Source organism: Pectinophora gossypiella, chromosome 8 (assembly GCF_024362695.1).
Source record: "Pectinophora gossypiella chromosome 8, ilPecGoss1.1, whole genome shotgun sequence".
In the NCBI taxonomy this organism is placed as follows: domain Eukaryota; kingdom Metazoa; phylum Arthropoda; class Insecta; order Lepidoptera; family Gelechiidae; genus Pectinophora; species Pectinophora gossypiella.
Window position 1 is genome coordinate 1483222 of NC_065411.1, and position 15609 is coordinate 1498830.

Sequence of the window (15609 nt, forward strand, 5' to 3'; positions counted from 1 at the left end):
TGTTAGACTGTGCGTGTTTTCTATACAAACGGAGATACTTACAAGCAACGGAAGAACACGTGCTACGCTGCATCATGCCGGGTAGTGTGAGAATCGCCTAAGTACCCACATCTCACCGATCTTTCTGTTAGACCAACGTAATATAAAAACGGGTACGTATAAACTTCGATATAAGGTGTTAGTTACATTGTACCGAATACGGAGGGGGTGACTCCGTGAGTTAATATCAAGTGGAACTTTCCATCACTAACACCCTGTATAAAAACAGATACGTATAAACTTTTTATTATATATATTGGTAGATACACAGACAGTTCCACCCAAGAGCTTTACTTTAGCCTTCAATCGTATGAGCGTCAGACGTCACGCACACAGATGCGCGTGCGCGTCTCTGTGTAAAACGAGGTGCTGAAGGCCAGAGTGAACAGGCACCTTCTGGGCGAGCTCGCTCCATCTTAGGTCTCGTCAATGCCTTCGGGCAAGTCTGGGGCCAAGAGCAAACCCATCCAAAGTAAAAAAAGGTGTTGTGACGGTTTTGTTTTGGTAACGTTACTAAAGACGTTGAATGAAGGGAGACCTTGTGCCCAGCAGTAGAACGTACATAGGCTGTTACGTGTGTACCTCACCTCACCCAAAAACGTCAGGAAAAATGTAGTGCAAAGCTAGCCGAAAAGAAATTCCCGTCTATAATTTATCTGAGGATCTTATATACAGCATGTTAGTAACATCGTAACGAATACTAAGGGGGATGATTCCGAGTTAATATCCAAGTGAAAATTCATGAAAATTTTCAGTTCTATACTTTTGCGACGGCAAATTCCACTTGCTATCAACTCGGAATCATCCCTCAAAGTTTTCGTTACTATGTCACTAACATCAACTAAAAACACCGTTTCGCCATTTCTATGTGACACGAGCTCTGACGTCATTACTGTCCTAACTCCTTGAATACATACGTGATCTTCATAATAGCCAACCATAAGTCTTCGTCGGTAATCTCTCTATGCAATGTGAACCTTAACGTCTTCTCGTTAAAGGCTGTTCCCTTCACTATCACCCCCTCATCGTCTGTTGTCTTGCAGTCACCCTGGAAGTTGGCAAGTTTGTACAGACTGTTCGGTGAAAATATAAGAAAAAAATACTGGCTAATAATCATGCTCGTTATGGCCATAGGGGTGAGCAGTACCATGGTATAAGAAGACCAGGTATGCTCAATCCTATGACAAGCCGCCATTGCTAGCCGTTTGATGACGTAAGTGTTGCCACTGTATTAACATTAAATTGGTATCTCCAACATTCCAAGGACGTAAATTTTATTATTGAAAATCAAATGAATTACTGGCTAATGTATTTAGTCAAATATATAAAAAACATTAAAACTAAAAGTTCAAAATTTCCTTGCAAAGTAAATTAAAAACATTATTAATTCAGGTAATTTATTTTTTATGAAATGGCAACGCAGGGTGGGATGACGTCAGCTGGGCTAACCTTGAAATGTTAGCTGTCACTTTTGAGCATACCTGGTTTTCCCATGAGAAAATGAATACTTAACAGATAACCTTGCTCGTTATCGTTATAGGGGGGGGGGGGGGGGGGGCAGTTCCACAAGCCACCAGACGATACGCAGCCATATTTGGTATGACACCGAAGATGGATATGATAAACCATATGGGTCTCACCTGTGTCTCACTAAGCGACACCTGCGCCAATCGCTGCAGCACCTTGTCAGCTGTCAACTGACTGCTGGCAGCAATCCTCACCAGCACTATGTTGGAGTGCTGGTTGTCCACATCCACTGAGAACGGCTTCAGGAACAGACCCTCGATCACTGGAAGGAAATGTCAGAAATATAGTCCTCAGCGTCACACCTATATCCACGAAAGGTTAACTATACCTATACTATACACAGATGCATAGTCCTCCTAACGGCCTCCGTGGTCCAGTGGTTTAGCTCAAGATTTGGAAGTCCCGGGTTCTAATCCATGTGTGGGAATATCACAAGAATCACTTTATGATCCCTAGTTTTCAATCCCTAGTGATCCAAAGTTTTCATCTCGAGCTCCTCCGTGCTTCGGAAGGCACGTTAAGCCGTTGGTCCCGGCTGCATTAGCAGTCGTTAATAACCATCAATCCGCACTAGGCCCGCGTGATGGTTTAAGGCCCGATCTCCCTATCCATCCATAGGGAAGGCCCGTGCCCCAGCAGTGGGGACGTTAATGGGCTGATGATGATGATGAACTTAATTGTCCTAAGGTAAGTGTCAGTGCTTCGGAGGGCATGTTAAGCTGTTGGTCCCGGTTACTACTTGCTGATGTACGTTGACGTAGCCACACAGTTGGTTCGACCATTATGATAGTTGGCGATACGGCTCACTACCAATCACGTTGGTCTAACAGAAAGCTCGGTGAGGTGTGGGTACTTAGTTAATTCTTGTTCATCCAATTGGGATATAGTCTGAAATTATGTTTGTCCTCTTACCTTTAGCGAGTCGGAAGGCCCGTTTATGGTCAAGTTCCAGCAGTGGTACCACCTCGTCTAGAGCCACGATGGCGGCCGCAGCTAACACCCCCGCTTGCCTCATACCGCCACCCAGCATCTTGCGGATACGACGAGCCCTGGGCACAGAATAAGGAATAAATACTCTCCACGAATGACTGAGTTAGGTTTACCTTCGCATCGTCCTTCATTATGCGCACTGCTAAGGAGTGGAATTCTCTGCCGTTTTCTGTATTCCCGAATACATATAACCCGGGTGCTTTCATGGCCACCTTCTGGGCGAGCTCGCTCCATATTAGGCCTCGTCAATGCCTTCGGGCAAGTCTGGGGCCAAGAGCAAACCCATCAAAAGTAAAAAAAAAGACAGGTACAGTTTGAATCGTAAATTTTTACATAACGAACGTTACGTCACCTACTGCAGCTTCTCACAACCTGTATAGACTGGGCTCCTTGGCTATTAAGTAAACTATTTTTGCGTTTACTATATTTGTAAACAATCCGTGAATCTTTAAAAGTGACCCTTATATTGCTACTAGCGCATACTCACTGCTGTATGAAGTGATAGTCACCAACCAGCGCGGACCCCACCGGCGCAGACAATCCCTTGCTGAAGCACACGGACACTGACGCGCAGTCCCTGACGACCCTGCTGGGCGGTTGTTGCTCGTGCGCACACGCATTGAACAGCCTCGCGCCGTCCATGTGGATAGGGAGCAAGTGCTTCTTGCACAGAGCTGATAACTCGTCCAGCCAGTTTAGGGGTAATGACTGGAAGGGTTGAAGTGTCAAGTTAGGTTAGTAACTTATTAAATATTTCATAAGTGGTGGAGGCGGCGTGGCATGGGGGTAAGCATTTAAATAACCGGCCAAGTAAAAGTAGGACTCCCGCACGAAGGGTTCCGTACCACTAAGTAAACAACAGTAGGTACACATAAGATACTTGCACCGAATATGGGCCGGCTCCTAATAAGGACTTCGAAAAACTAACACTTCTCATTTTCAAAATTGCATCAAATTTCCCTTGTAAAATCCTAAACCACCCATATATATCCCTTCCAGCCGTATTGGCGACAAGTCTCCAATCTAGGATGCGCCTAAGATGCGCTCTTATATGGCTGACGTAACCGATCTTAGCAGTGAATGTATAGCCACATTCACTGCCCGTCAGCACACCTCCGATATAGTTATATGTTATAGCCGCAGACGGTGGAAACCACCCATAGCCAAATTGCAGTCGCGGTATTTTAGTTCAGCACCGCCAATTCGACAGTAGCTTTGGGTTTGTATCAAGTCTGATTGAAAGAGCGTTCTGGAAAATTGACGCGCCTTCTTTTGTTTATTTTGGTCAAAATACCTGCGTTTTGAAAATAGTTTTAATAATAAAACAAACATCTATGTTCCAAAAAAGTTTTGCCAAGAAATAACTTCGTTTTAGTAACAATTTTTGCTAGAAAATTTAATTTTCTGCCCAAAAGTCGAAATTCTAATAAGGACCACTGTTTGGATTCGTATTAAGATACGAGCCTTATTACCTTGCCGCCGCAGTAATTGTGAGTATTCTCAACAGCCACCATGGAGGTGACAGGTTCATGTATATCAGACCCTCGGATACGTCTCTCGAGGTCACTCAGCTCGAAGGTACCGTCGGGTTTGTTGTCCAGGGTGGTCAAGAGGACTCCTCCTAAGTGTGCTGCCCCACCTGTGAAAACAATCTTCTTATCGTGTGGGTTATGAAGTGGAATACCAACCTCATCAACCCTGGTGTCAGGGTTATTATTGAGCCGCCAAAGGCCTCATGACTCGTGTAACGACTACATACTTACATCAGTAAGTAGTAACCGGGGCGTTAACGTGCCTTCCGAATCACGAATCATCTTACTTTCGGACAATCAGGTGATCAGCCTGAAATGCCTTAACCAAACTAGGAATCACAAAGTGATTTTTGTGACATGCCCCCACTGGTATTCGAAGCCGGGGCCTCCGGATCGTGAGCCCAACGCTCAACCACTGGACCACGGAGGCTGTTATAAACAATAATACTGCTTATAGAAGGGATTCTTGTCAAGCCGGGACTTATTAAAGATTAATCTTTTAGAAGTATATAAATAACCCTTACCTTGTTCATACTTAAAGATATGACAAGAATCTCCAACGATTGCTTCAGAGCCTCGCTTGTTACAATGCACCATGACTGAAAACAATTGATTTTGATAAGATAGATACATATTACTGATAAGATACACGAAATTACAATATTGATACGATATTAGTTTTGGTTTCATACAAGACCATTAACCCGGCTCCAGGGGGGACAGAGTCACCTTCTCTGCCCTCTGCTGGGGCAATTCCTGTTCGGCGCGCCCTTGCCGCGGGGAAGGGCGCCTCTTACTTCAGTAGCCCGGAGTGAGATGGTGGCCGAGTTCGGATAGGGACCCAGACCTACGGGGTATAACGTAGAACCCTTGCCTGGGGATACGGGTGAAGACCTCAACGGTTGCAGAGGCGGAGATGGGAGCCATCGGTACGGCAATGCATGATGGAAGGAACGCGTCACAGGGACTGTAACCTAGAACCTGATAGAGAGCAGCAGTAGGTAACTGTCAGTACTATTCAGAGGCGGACGACAGGAGTCCTAGTACGGCTTTAAAATAAGACTACTCTGTGCGCCATCCCACTCTCATCAAACAGAGTACTTGTTTGGGCGGGAGCAAAAGTTCGTTACAAAACTTTCAGTAGTTAACTTTTCGTTCAATCAATTCAGTGTTTGTCGCGTAATAGTTATTTGTTACAAAAGTTTCGGTAAATCGTTAATCGGTCAAGCGTTCGTCGGGTAAGGAGGGTTTCGATACAAAGTTGATTCGCAAGATTGATCGATCGTCAAAAGTATAATTCGAAAAATATTTCAGTCGATTATTATTATTATTATTTTATTTTACCACCTTTATTATATCTATGTGTTCTCGCAAATAAATTGATTTGATTTGATTTAAAATATCATTTCGAACACCTGACATTCGAATTTCAGTTTCGGACCCCACACGACGAGGATCCTTTTTATTACACCCAGGCACAATTACATCTTCCACCCTCATCATCAGCCCATTAACGTCCCCACTGCTGGGGCACGGGCCTTCCCTATGGATGGGTAGGGAGTTAGAGGCCTTAAACCATCACGCGGGCCCAGTGCGGATTGATGGTTATTAACGACCGCTAATGCAGCCGGGACCAACGGCTTAACGTGCCTTCCGAAGCACGGAGGAGCTCGAGATGAAAACTTTTTTTTTGTGGTCACCCATCCTATGACCGGCCTTTGCTTAAGTTACTTAACTTCAACAATCGCAGACCGAGCGCGTTTACCGCTGCGCCACCGAGCTCCTCTCCTCCATCTTCCACCCATTATTCGTATTATTCTTATCAAAATAAAGAGAAGCAATATAGGTACCAACATAATTCTATACATAATGTGATCCAAATATCAAGCAACAATTATTTTTATATATACTTCTGCCATTACATTGTATTTTGAAATAATTATGTACCTGAGTATTGAGAAAATAGGCAATTATGACGTTAAAGTTGTACAGTGTTATTTTTGATGAGACCAATGTTGTGGCACGTGCATTGTAGCGTAAATTAGTACTTTGTAAACAAATTAATTGACGGTTGTCCGGGTCGAATTGATTAATAACGATAACAATATTTAGTAATTTAAAAAATAATTTTCTTTACACCGCCATTTTACTTGATACAATGTTACTGTCTATTAATGGATACTTATAGGCAGTTGTAAAGAAAATTACTTTTTAAATTACTAGGTAAATTGTCAAACTGATATTGTCATTAATCAATTCGGCCCGGAGACTGCGTGGCGACTGTTATAACATAACATCACGCATTATCTCTTAAGGGGCAGGCAGAAGGGGTGTTTGGCATTATATTATACACTATCCTCGCCTAGAAGAGAAAGAGGTCTTCTTTCTTCTATTCCGTGGGTTTTACTATAATGCAACGATATAATAAAAAGAAAGAAAGAAACATTTATTATTTTCGGACACCACAGACATAATAATAAGTATATCTGGCGCATGCGCGTACTGCAAAACTTCAATTTTTTCTTACTTTTAATTGGTAGATTATAAGTTTATAATGAACAAACCAACCACTAGTCGCGGACACCCACACATTTTGTAATCATATGGATTAGATATTTTGAAAATAAAATTATTCGATTCATTTCATTTCACGAATGGAGTCTTTTATTTGCTAGGTGTAAGACCCCATTACACCTACAGTTACAATCATTCCGTAAACATTTTGTTCCGTTTGCTTTTCGGGATCATGCTTTTGAACGAATTGGTGGCAGCATAGCCCAGTTGGATGAACGCTTCTCGAATCCCAGAACATGCCTAAACCTATGATTTTAGAATTAAAGTTTGGATCATAAATGATCATTACGTTTTCAGCGGTGTAGGAAAACATCGAGAGGAAACGCACATACTCGAGAAATGCGTTTCGGAGGTATGTGATGTAACCTGTATTGGGCTGGTTTTCCCTTCGCGGTTTGGAAGGTGACAGGCAGTCGCTTGTGATAACGGGATAACACTATTAAATGTGCACGAATTGAATGATGGACTGGATGGATTAATGTTTTTATTTTAAATTTAGAATTAGTAGAAAAAAAAGCAAAGCCGCAGAGTAATAATGTTTATTGTTTAACTTCACTTGAAGATGGAGGAGGCAATAGTGACCGACCACACGATGACGTACTTCTTCGGATTTTAATCTCCGTGACTGAAAAATCAATTACAAACTTTTTTGATTAATTTCGGCCGTTTAAAAAATAAAAACTACGATGATAATAAAATTCATATCTCAAATTAGATAGTTGGTAAAAGCGTAAAAATTACGGCCATCCTTTTTTTCTTTTTTTTTACTATTTGGCAGGACACATATGGAGCTCTGAGGGCTCTCACCAGTTGCAAAATTTAACACTTTTGGTGGATGTAACTCACAATATGACACCCGTGTAATCTGCTGCGAATTCCGCAGAGGTGAGGTCTGCAAATTGAGTAATGCCCTGTGTAAATATGTGGCTGGGGTCAGAGTTAAACTCGTTCATCCTTTTCAAATTACTCTTGAACGTTTCGAAGTGTTTGTGATAATCTGCTTCATCGTCGTATTGTAATTTGTAGTCTTTTCGGAATTTTTCAAACAGTTTTTCTGCATCCCCCAAGTCGTAGTACGGTCTATCAGGATGATAACCCGTGGCCGCTACGATAAGCACGACCAGCGCAAAGCAAACACCTTTCATCTTCGACGTGTTGCTGCTAATATTGTTCCTACGTGGTCCCTGTCTATTTATACACCCTTTATATAGGCATGGTTGAATTAATCATCTGTAAGGCTCTAGACAGACAGACCGGCCAAATTTCAGTTCCGATGCAGTTTGAATGCAGTTGACACGACTGCAATAGAACTGCAAACCAAACGGGCAGTCCGATTGCAGTTCAATTGCAGTCGACGTGCAATCGTGCTGCACAGTTGGCTTAGTGCAGTAGTGTCAACTGCATTAAAATGCGGTCCGTGTGTCTAGAGCCTAAGGGTCAGCGCAAATGTTATTGTGGCGGACCCAACTAGTTGGCCAGCTAGTTCCGCCCACATGTAACAGATGGCGCCACATTCAATAATGCAGTCGTGAAACGCGATATCGAAGTTTACACAGCGAGACGCATTTATATACAACTTCCAACATGACACCGTTAGATCGTCGAACCCTAGTCACACTACCAACATGTGACTAGCGGGGTACTATGCTCTGTTCGGTACCACGAACTTATCCTTTGGCGGCAGCACATCCTCGCTGCCAAACTTTCCATGAAGTAATAACTTATACTTATTACAATAATTCTTGTTTTTTTTTCTCACACGTGGAGCAGTAATAGGATTACAAAAGCGGTTTTAAGACGCGACATGTACGAGCAATTTTGATAATACTAAAAAATATCTCCCTACCAAATTGAAAGCTGGTGAGTCTTGGGCGTTCGATTCCCGATAAGGATATTGTCAAACCCGATTGCTCTAGCCATAGAGGCAGCCAATCAGCTCGCGACACCAAACACTTCAGGTCCCCGATACCGACCCCGCCGGCGTGGTCGACGATTTCCCTCTTTCAGCGCTTATCGCTATCGACCCACTAGGGTCGATTAATTCTTTCAAATATTTTTCCTCTCAGACGACGCCCTGAGCCGAGGTTCGCGCCCAACTGGGCACCCTCAGGCCTGTTGTCTTAAACGTTGTACCGGGTGAGAGCCTTCAGCGCTCACAATTTGTCCGGCCAAGTAGTTAATGCCATCTGCGGCAAATCTACAATAACCTCGTAACGCCGAAGCATAATTACGATTTCGAAGTAATAAACGACGGTGGTACCTTGAAAAGGACCAAATTTTTGTAGTCGTAAAGGCCGAGCACTTCAAGTACAAATTTTAAAGTGTTAGAGTTATCCGATCGGGTTCAAATTAAGTGGAGACCTATGTAAGGATGAATAGAAGACATTTTTGAAAAAATTACGTTTTTTTTTAGTTCTTCCAGAAGGACTCCCGGTTTAAGTCACTACTTTTAGTAAAATCTGAAAAATATTATTATTATAAAGGGTTATGTATTTTTTCATTAAAAAACATACCTATTTGTAAGTCATAAATATGTGTATATACTTACATATTTAAATATAAAATAAGTAACGAGTTTTAGTTTTTATGATGTAGTTTGTGATTAGTCCCTCTGGAAGTACATTAGGTTTTTATTATTAGGAAAGAAATTAATTCATGGTGTCAGTTTAGATCATCATTAGAAGGAAAAAGGAAATAAAATGAAGACGGTAGTTTTTTTTAATAATAAGATCACGTAAGCAAGTCAGTCTATATCGGTATGATTTAATCACATATAACAATTTAAAAAAGTATTTGAAAAATATCCGGACATGACACCTAAAGTCCTTTGCAAAGGACTAAAAAAGTTTGCTTTCATATTGCTAACGATATCGATACGAAATTGATAAAATAACTATGTCATGTTGTTTATTATTATATTACCTGCGATTTCTGAAAATAATGTGTATGAAAAACTACGAAATTCGATTATTAACTTGATTTTTTTTTACCTCGTCGCCGTGTGCGCACCATCTTTACCAATAAAATGACAAATTACGACAAGTGATACATATTTCTTTTTTATTAAAGCCACCTATTCACGAAATTGAATGAACTAGTTCATAGACAAAATACTTTTTTTCTCAATCGGCGCAAAGGTTTGAATTAAATTGACAGGCAAAGTTTTGGTACTTTTAAAAGTACCTTCGTTGATTATTAGAACAAACTATTTCAAAACCTTCGGCCTTTATGACTACAATTATTTGGTCCTTCTCAGAGGACCCCAGGGCTTACGAGGATAAGTCACGTCAAAAAAAAAAGGATATTGTCGAAATATTTTATTTTTGTTTTTTTTTTGTATGTGTTGTAATGGAAAAAAAGAAATGATTCTCTAACCCCAAACTAGGAAGAACCTGTATCTTAGGGATCAGTGAGTCTGGCAAAATCTGAGCACTATTATACAGACCAGTGTAGGTACAAAAATAAGGTTTATTTATTATGTGCAGTGGATAACTAGTGAGAAGTGTGTGTGTGTGTGTGTGTGTGTGAGTTTGTGTGTAAGAGAGGAATGGTGAGTGTGGGTGAGTGAGAGAGATGTGTGTGGGAGTGTATGCGAGCTTGTGTGTGTTTTGGGAGGGTGTGTGCCTGTGTGAATGTTGTGTGAGTACACAGGAGTAACCAATGATTGAGATTGATGAATAAGATGTTAGGATGGGGACTAACATAAGAACAATTTTATTGTGTAGGATTGCGGGCGCCATAGTCTGTGCTGGCCCTAAAGAGGACCGACGCTAATTCAAACATTCCTATATAAGTAAGAACGCCCGCCCTACAGAAACAATATTAGCAATACGTCGAAGATGAAAGGTGCGTGTTTGGTGTTCATCGTACTGGCCGCTACAGCCTCGGCTCGTTATTACGACAAACCAACGTACGATATCGAAGACGCAGAAAGACTGTTTGAAAAATTCAGAAAAGACTACAAAGTACAATATGACGACAAAGCTGATTACCTAAAACACTTCGAGGCGTTCAAAAATAATTTGAAAAAAATCAATGACTTCAATTCGGACCACAGCAATTCGGCGTCGATGGGCATTAATCAATTTGCTGACCTTACTTCCGGGGAGTTCGTGGCGCATCATACCGGTTTCTTACCGTAAGTACCATGGGCACCCTCAGGCCTGTTGTCTTAAATTTTGTACCGGGTGAGAGCCCTCCGCTCCCCATTTGTCCGGCCAAGTAGTTAATGCCATCTGCGGCAACTCTACAATAGGTCACGACAAAAAATAAATTTTGTTACATTTACCTCATCATCACTAATTTAAGAGCCACGCTCTTGGCGGTGTAGCACTCTCCATGCAAATTTAGGGAAAAATAGGGCAGTGATTTTCCCCTTGCCTTCCGCCGCGCAGTGCTCGCTCACGCGAATGGGATGGCGCCCAGAGTAGTCTATTTCAAAGCCATACTAGGACTCTTGTCCTCCGCCTCTGAATAGTACTGACAGTTACAGCTGCCTTCTGGTTACAGTGCCTGTGACTTGCCCTTTCCGTCCTTCATTACCGTACCGATGGTTGCTATCTCCGCCTCTGCAACCGTTGAGGTCTTTACCCCTGACAAGGGTTCCACCTTATAACCCACAGACATTCATACATTTACCTACGAAGCAAATGGAATTCCATAGTCTCTGCTTACCCCAGAGGGAAATAGGCGTGAGTTTATGTATGTATGTATTTAATAATGAAAAATATCTGTAAGAGAAATCAAAGACTTAAAGAATCGAGATTTGAGATTTAATCTGGGAGTCTTCAATGCTAGAGTGAATAGGCATTTGCTGGGTAAGCGTGATCCACCCTAGACCACATTGTCACTTAACATCTGGTGAGATTGTGGTCAAATGCGAGCCTATTATATTTAAAAAAAAATTAAAAAAAAAAGAATTCTGTTTTATTATTATTAAGAATCACCTTCATTTTTTTCATGTAGTTATTGCCCTATTGGCATTAACTACTTGACCGGAAAAGAATCACCTAATTCACTTGTTTTATATTAGGATAATAATAATAATAATATATAATAATAATATAAGCCTTTATTACTGACCTTTTTTTTGCATAACAACTATAGTTTCCATAAATATTAAAGTATCATAGTAGTTTCATCATCACCAGCCCATTAATGTCCCCACTGCTGGGGCACGGACCTTCCCTATGGATGGATAGGGAGATGGGGGGCATAGTAGTTTATTTTCTATTTTTTTATGTGTCAGTTTGCCCTGTGGCAAAGGCCTCCCCGAGAGGCCTCCCAAAGGCCTCCCCATCACCCTATACATATAGAAACATGCAGGCTTAATATGTCAACTAAAAAGATTTATAAAACTGTGTACATCAAATATTGCCATATCTACAAATATAATAATATATAATTTTTTTTTAATAATATATAATTTGAATTTTGAATTCTTATCTAATTTACATAAAAGTTTAAAAAAAATATAATCTTTACAAACCTTTCGTTTTTGTTTTGCTATATCTGCAATCAGTATCTTTTTTTTTTACAGATTACTTTAATAATAAAATCCAAAGCCGAAGTACGTCATTGTGTGACCACTATTGTCTCCTTCATCTTCAATTCAATGTGTGAAATTAAATAATAAACACATTATTATTCTATGTTCGTGTTTTATTTCATTGTTATTTTTCCACTAAATCATGTAGGGGACAAACCCCCCCCCCCCCCCCCCAACTAGATTTACCTCGCCCCCTTGGATCTATTACTTTAAGGTAAGTAAAAGGTAAGTTACTTGGTAAGAATGAGTTTTTGTATGAAGGCTCCGGAGCGTAACTGTGTGACCAAATTTTACTACTTTTATTTAAAAGTTAACGACAAAATTTTTAAAATGTCTTCTGGCAGACTTGGAAAGCGATACATTTAGACATCTATCTGCTCTTTAGTTGCGTATAAAACGACGAAATAAATAAAAACCATAACAATTTACATTCTATTTGGAACTTACTTGCAATAAGGTTAGCCATAGTCCCAGATGGCACAAACAAGGCCGCCTGTTTGCCGAGTAAAGCTGCTAATTTAGTTTCCAACGCATTCACCGTAGGATCTTCTCCATACACATCGTCACCTAGTGCAGAATTGACCATCGCATGCTTCATAGCCTTCGTAGGCTTAGTCACAGTATCCGACCGCAAATCCACTATGTAAGCCATAGTTTTATCACTTAAATTCAGAAATTCTGCGTGATATAACCTCAATATAATGGTTATACAACACTTCTCTGTGGTCGATGAACGCAACGCGAATGTACAGAGAAATTATAAAACAGCTCAATTGAGATAAATGTGAAGGTCTATTCAATAAACTTATTATCTCGCAGTTCGATAAACCGGCATTTATCAATCTTGTTTACCTTGAACCACAATTGGCTTATCAGAAAACTTCGCAAAGTTGAAAACAGCTCTTTAGAGACTAAACTCTCTAAAAGTACTGGATTTTTAAATTTAGTAGGATTATAACTTGAATTTTGACTTCTACTGTCAATCTGACAGTGACATCGTGTTCGGATACAAATTGACGATCTAATTCAGGATGCGCCATACAGCCAGTATCAAGCCAGTACTTGTGTGTGTGCCATATTGGTTTAGTTTAAGCCAAGCATTTCATAGTGACTAAAAATGACACTTACAGTATAACTCTGGCATGTACTGAAGAAATGCAGAACTACGAGTCTTTTTGTATACATAAGATCACGCCTATTTGACATTAAAGAAGGGTGGAATTCCACTTGCTAGCTGTAGTGTATTAACTTGTGTATTGATCTATTTCTGCTTTCTCCACTCTTATGGTCATTTTCCGTCCGTACTTGAAACATTACCTTATTTAATGAGAGACTTTCTAGGCTACGTTCCCCAAATATAATATACATATATAGCTATGCATCTTTTATCTATGTTTGTGGGTATAAATGATGACCTTTATTATTACATTACACCCAGGCACAACACATCTTCCACCCATTTTTATCCAAAATAAGGCAATATAGGTGACAACATAATTCTACGTCCTCTGGTCCAAATATCATACAGGATGTTAGTGACACCGTAACGAAAACTTCAGACATTCACATTTTGATTCTGAGTTGATATCAACTAGAATTTTCCGTCGCAATGTATGTATGATGATGATGTCGAATGTATGAAATTGAAAATAATAAAAAAAAAACACATAGTTTCAACTCAGAATCATGAGCTTAATCATTCCCCTCAGTATTCGGAACGGTGATAACAAATAATTATGTACCCGAGCCAAAGACCAGACTCGAGCAATGATTAAATAGACTAGGTAATTGTACAGCGCCATCTATTTTTTTTTAGATGGGAAAATAGCCTGGAATATCCAGCTATGCAAAACACATACATTCTCTTTCTTTATAAGTTGCGATACCTGTCCTCTGATCACTTCTGCTCTTTCAAATAAAAATCAGAATAGATAGAATATTTTGAATACTAGCATTTCTTATATCTAGTTAGTAAATGGATAATAAATCACCGAGACATAGTTCATCTAGGTATCTAATTTTTATTCAAATACATCAGTGATGAATTCACGCCATTTATTATTTCTATTCTTACGTATAATGAGAGAATTTCTCTTACTTGTATCCAAACAAAAATATTTTGTTTTCATTGACGTACATTTTATGATACTTCGACCGTCGTTCGCTTATTGGCCAATAGCTGCCATGTTAAAAACGTTTCAGTTTAGCAGCCAATCACAGTTCAGTAAAGTTCCAACCGTTTAAAACTGTCTGTCATTGGAAACGGGTTCTAACGACAAAAAGAATAATCGGCTAGACGTAGTGCGTTCATTTTCGCTATTTTTCTGTTAAAAAGTGACTTTTTCTTCTTCTGTTCGTGCTGTGAATATTTCTAGTTTATATACTTTATAGGAGAAACTATTTCCTTTATTATTTCACCGAGTTGAACAACGAAAAAACTAAACGAATTTTGGGCAAACTCAACGTGAATTCGGGCGTCGACCGGTCCTCCCTCCTACCCGTGAATAACCGTCGCTCGGCAGTCGCACTCGTCATTTTGTCCGTATTATCGCTGTGCGCGGTCACGGCACTGGGAGAGTACAACGCGGCGGTGGTATTTTCGAGTGTTGTGAGGTGCAGTGTCGGTCTGTGTGACCGTTTAATGTGGTATCCAGTGCCGGTGTTAGGTTATCTAGAGTCGGGTCGCGCGGCGTGATCGGGCGCGATGGTGGACATGGACAGAAACGACCCTGAGCTCCGGTACCTCTCGGTGGATCGGAATAGCTTCAACGACCCGGCTACGCAGGCGGAATGGACGCAGAAGCGGCTGGTGTGGGTGCCCCACGAGACCCAAGGGTTCGTGGCGGCTGGGATCAAGGGGGAACGGGGAGATGAAGTGGAAGTGGAGATCGCGGAGTCGGGGAAGAGGATGCTGGTGCCCATCGACGACATCCAGAAGATGAACCCTCCCAAGTTCGACAAAGTGGAGGACATGGCGGAGCTGACCTGCCTGAACGAAGCATCTGTTCTGCACAACATCAAGGACAGATACTACTCCGGCCTCATCTATGTAAGTATTGTAGTTTAAATATGGTTTATTTTATTCCTAGTACCTATTTATATTTCTAATAAGGACTGTTTCCTTACAAACTTACCAGAACCCTTGATAAATCATAAAGAAATAAGATACATAGTCACAGTTCAACAGAAATCATTTCAATTTCAAAATCTAGACATTACTGTGTATTACAAATTAACAAACCTCATCAATTTTCCTTCCTGCCACCATTTACTTATTGATAAGGGATTCCAATTCCAAACATTCTACTTCCTGAATAAGTGAACAGACTTATAATTATGTTCTCAACGGGAAAAACAAATATGATAACCATTTACTCCAAGAATTATGTCACTATGTAT

At 40.6% G+C, this 15609-nt stretch overlaps 2 protein-coding genes across 3 annotated transcripts in view; one reads left to right on the forward strand and one right to left on the reverse strand.

Annotated features, from left to right (window-relative positions):
• Positions 1 to 828: 828 nt before the first annotated feature.
• Positions 829 to 13091, reverse strand: LOC126368945 (uncharacterized). Its single transcript, XM_050013208.1, has 7 exons — positions 12658 to 13091; positions 4613 to 4687; positions 4029 to 4195; positions 3044 to 3264; positions 2479 to 2615; positions 1680 to 1828; positions 829 to 1087 (listed from the first exon to the last, which is right to left on the reverse strand). Exons 1-7 carry the CDS (start codon positions 12860 to 12862, stop codon positions 929 to 931), a joined length of 1113 nt encoding a protein of 370 aa, XP_049869165.1. The 5' UTR covers positions 12863 to 13091; the 3' UTR covers positions 829 to 928.
• A 1393-nt stretch (positions 13092 to 14484) lies between these two features.
• LOC126368835 (myosin heavy chain, non-muscle) overlaps positions 14485 to 15609 on the forward strand; it is a 107630-nt gene continuing 106505 nt past the window's right edge. For both annotated transcript variants that reach the window (XM_050012996.1, XM_050012997.1), the window contains exon 1: positions 14485 to 15259. In XM_050012996.1, coding sequence (XP_049868953.1) covers positions 14915 to 15259 — 345 coding nt within the window. In that variant the 5' untranslated portion in view covers positions 14485 to 14914. The remainder of the gene's footprint in view (positions 15260 to 15609) is intronic.

Excerpts from the sequence above, each read along its gene's own strand:
- LOC126368945 (XM_050013208.1), bottom strand. The coding sequence starts at position 12,862 with ATGGCTTACATAGTGGATTTGCGGTCGGATACTGTGACTAAGCCTACG. Across the intron at positions 2,616-3,043 it reads GACTATCACTTCATACAGCA|GGCTCGTCGTATCCGCAAGA; the intron begins GTGAGTATGCGC and ends TTCTGTGCCCAG. Across the intron at positions 1,088-1,679 it reads TGTCGCTTAGTGAGACACAG|GGTGACTGCAAGACAACAGA; the intron begins GTGAGACCCATA and ends GCCAACTTCCAG.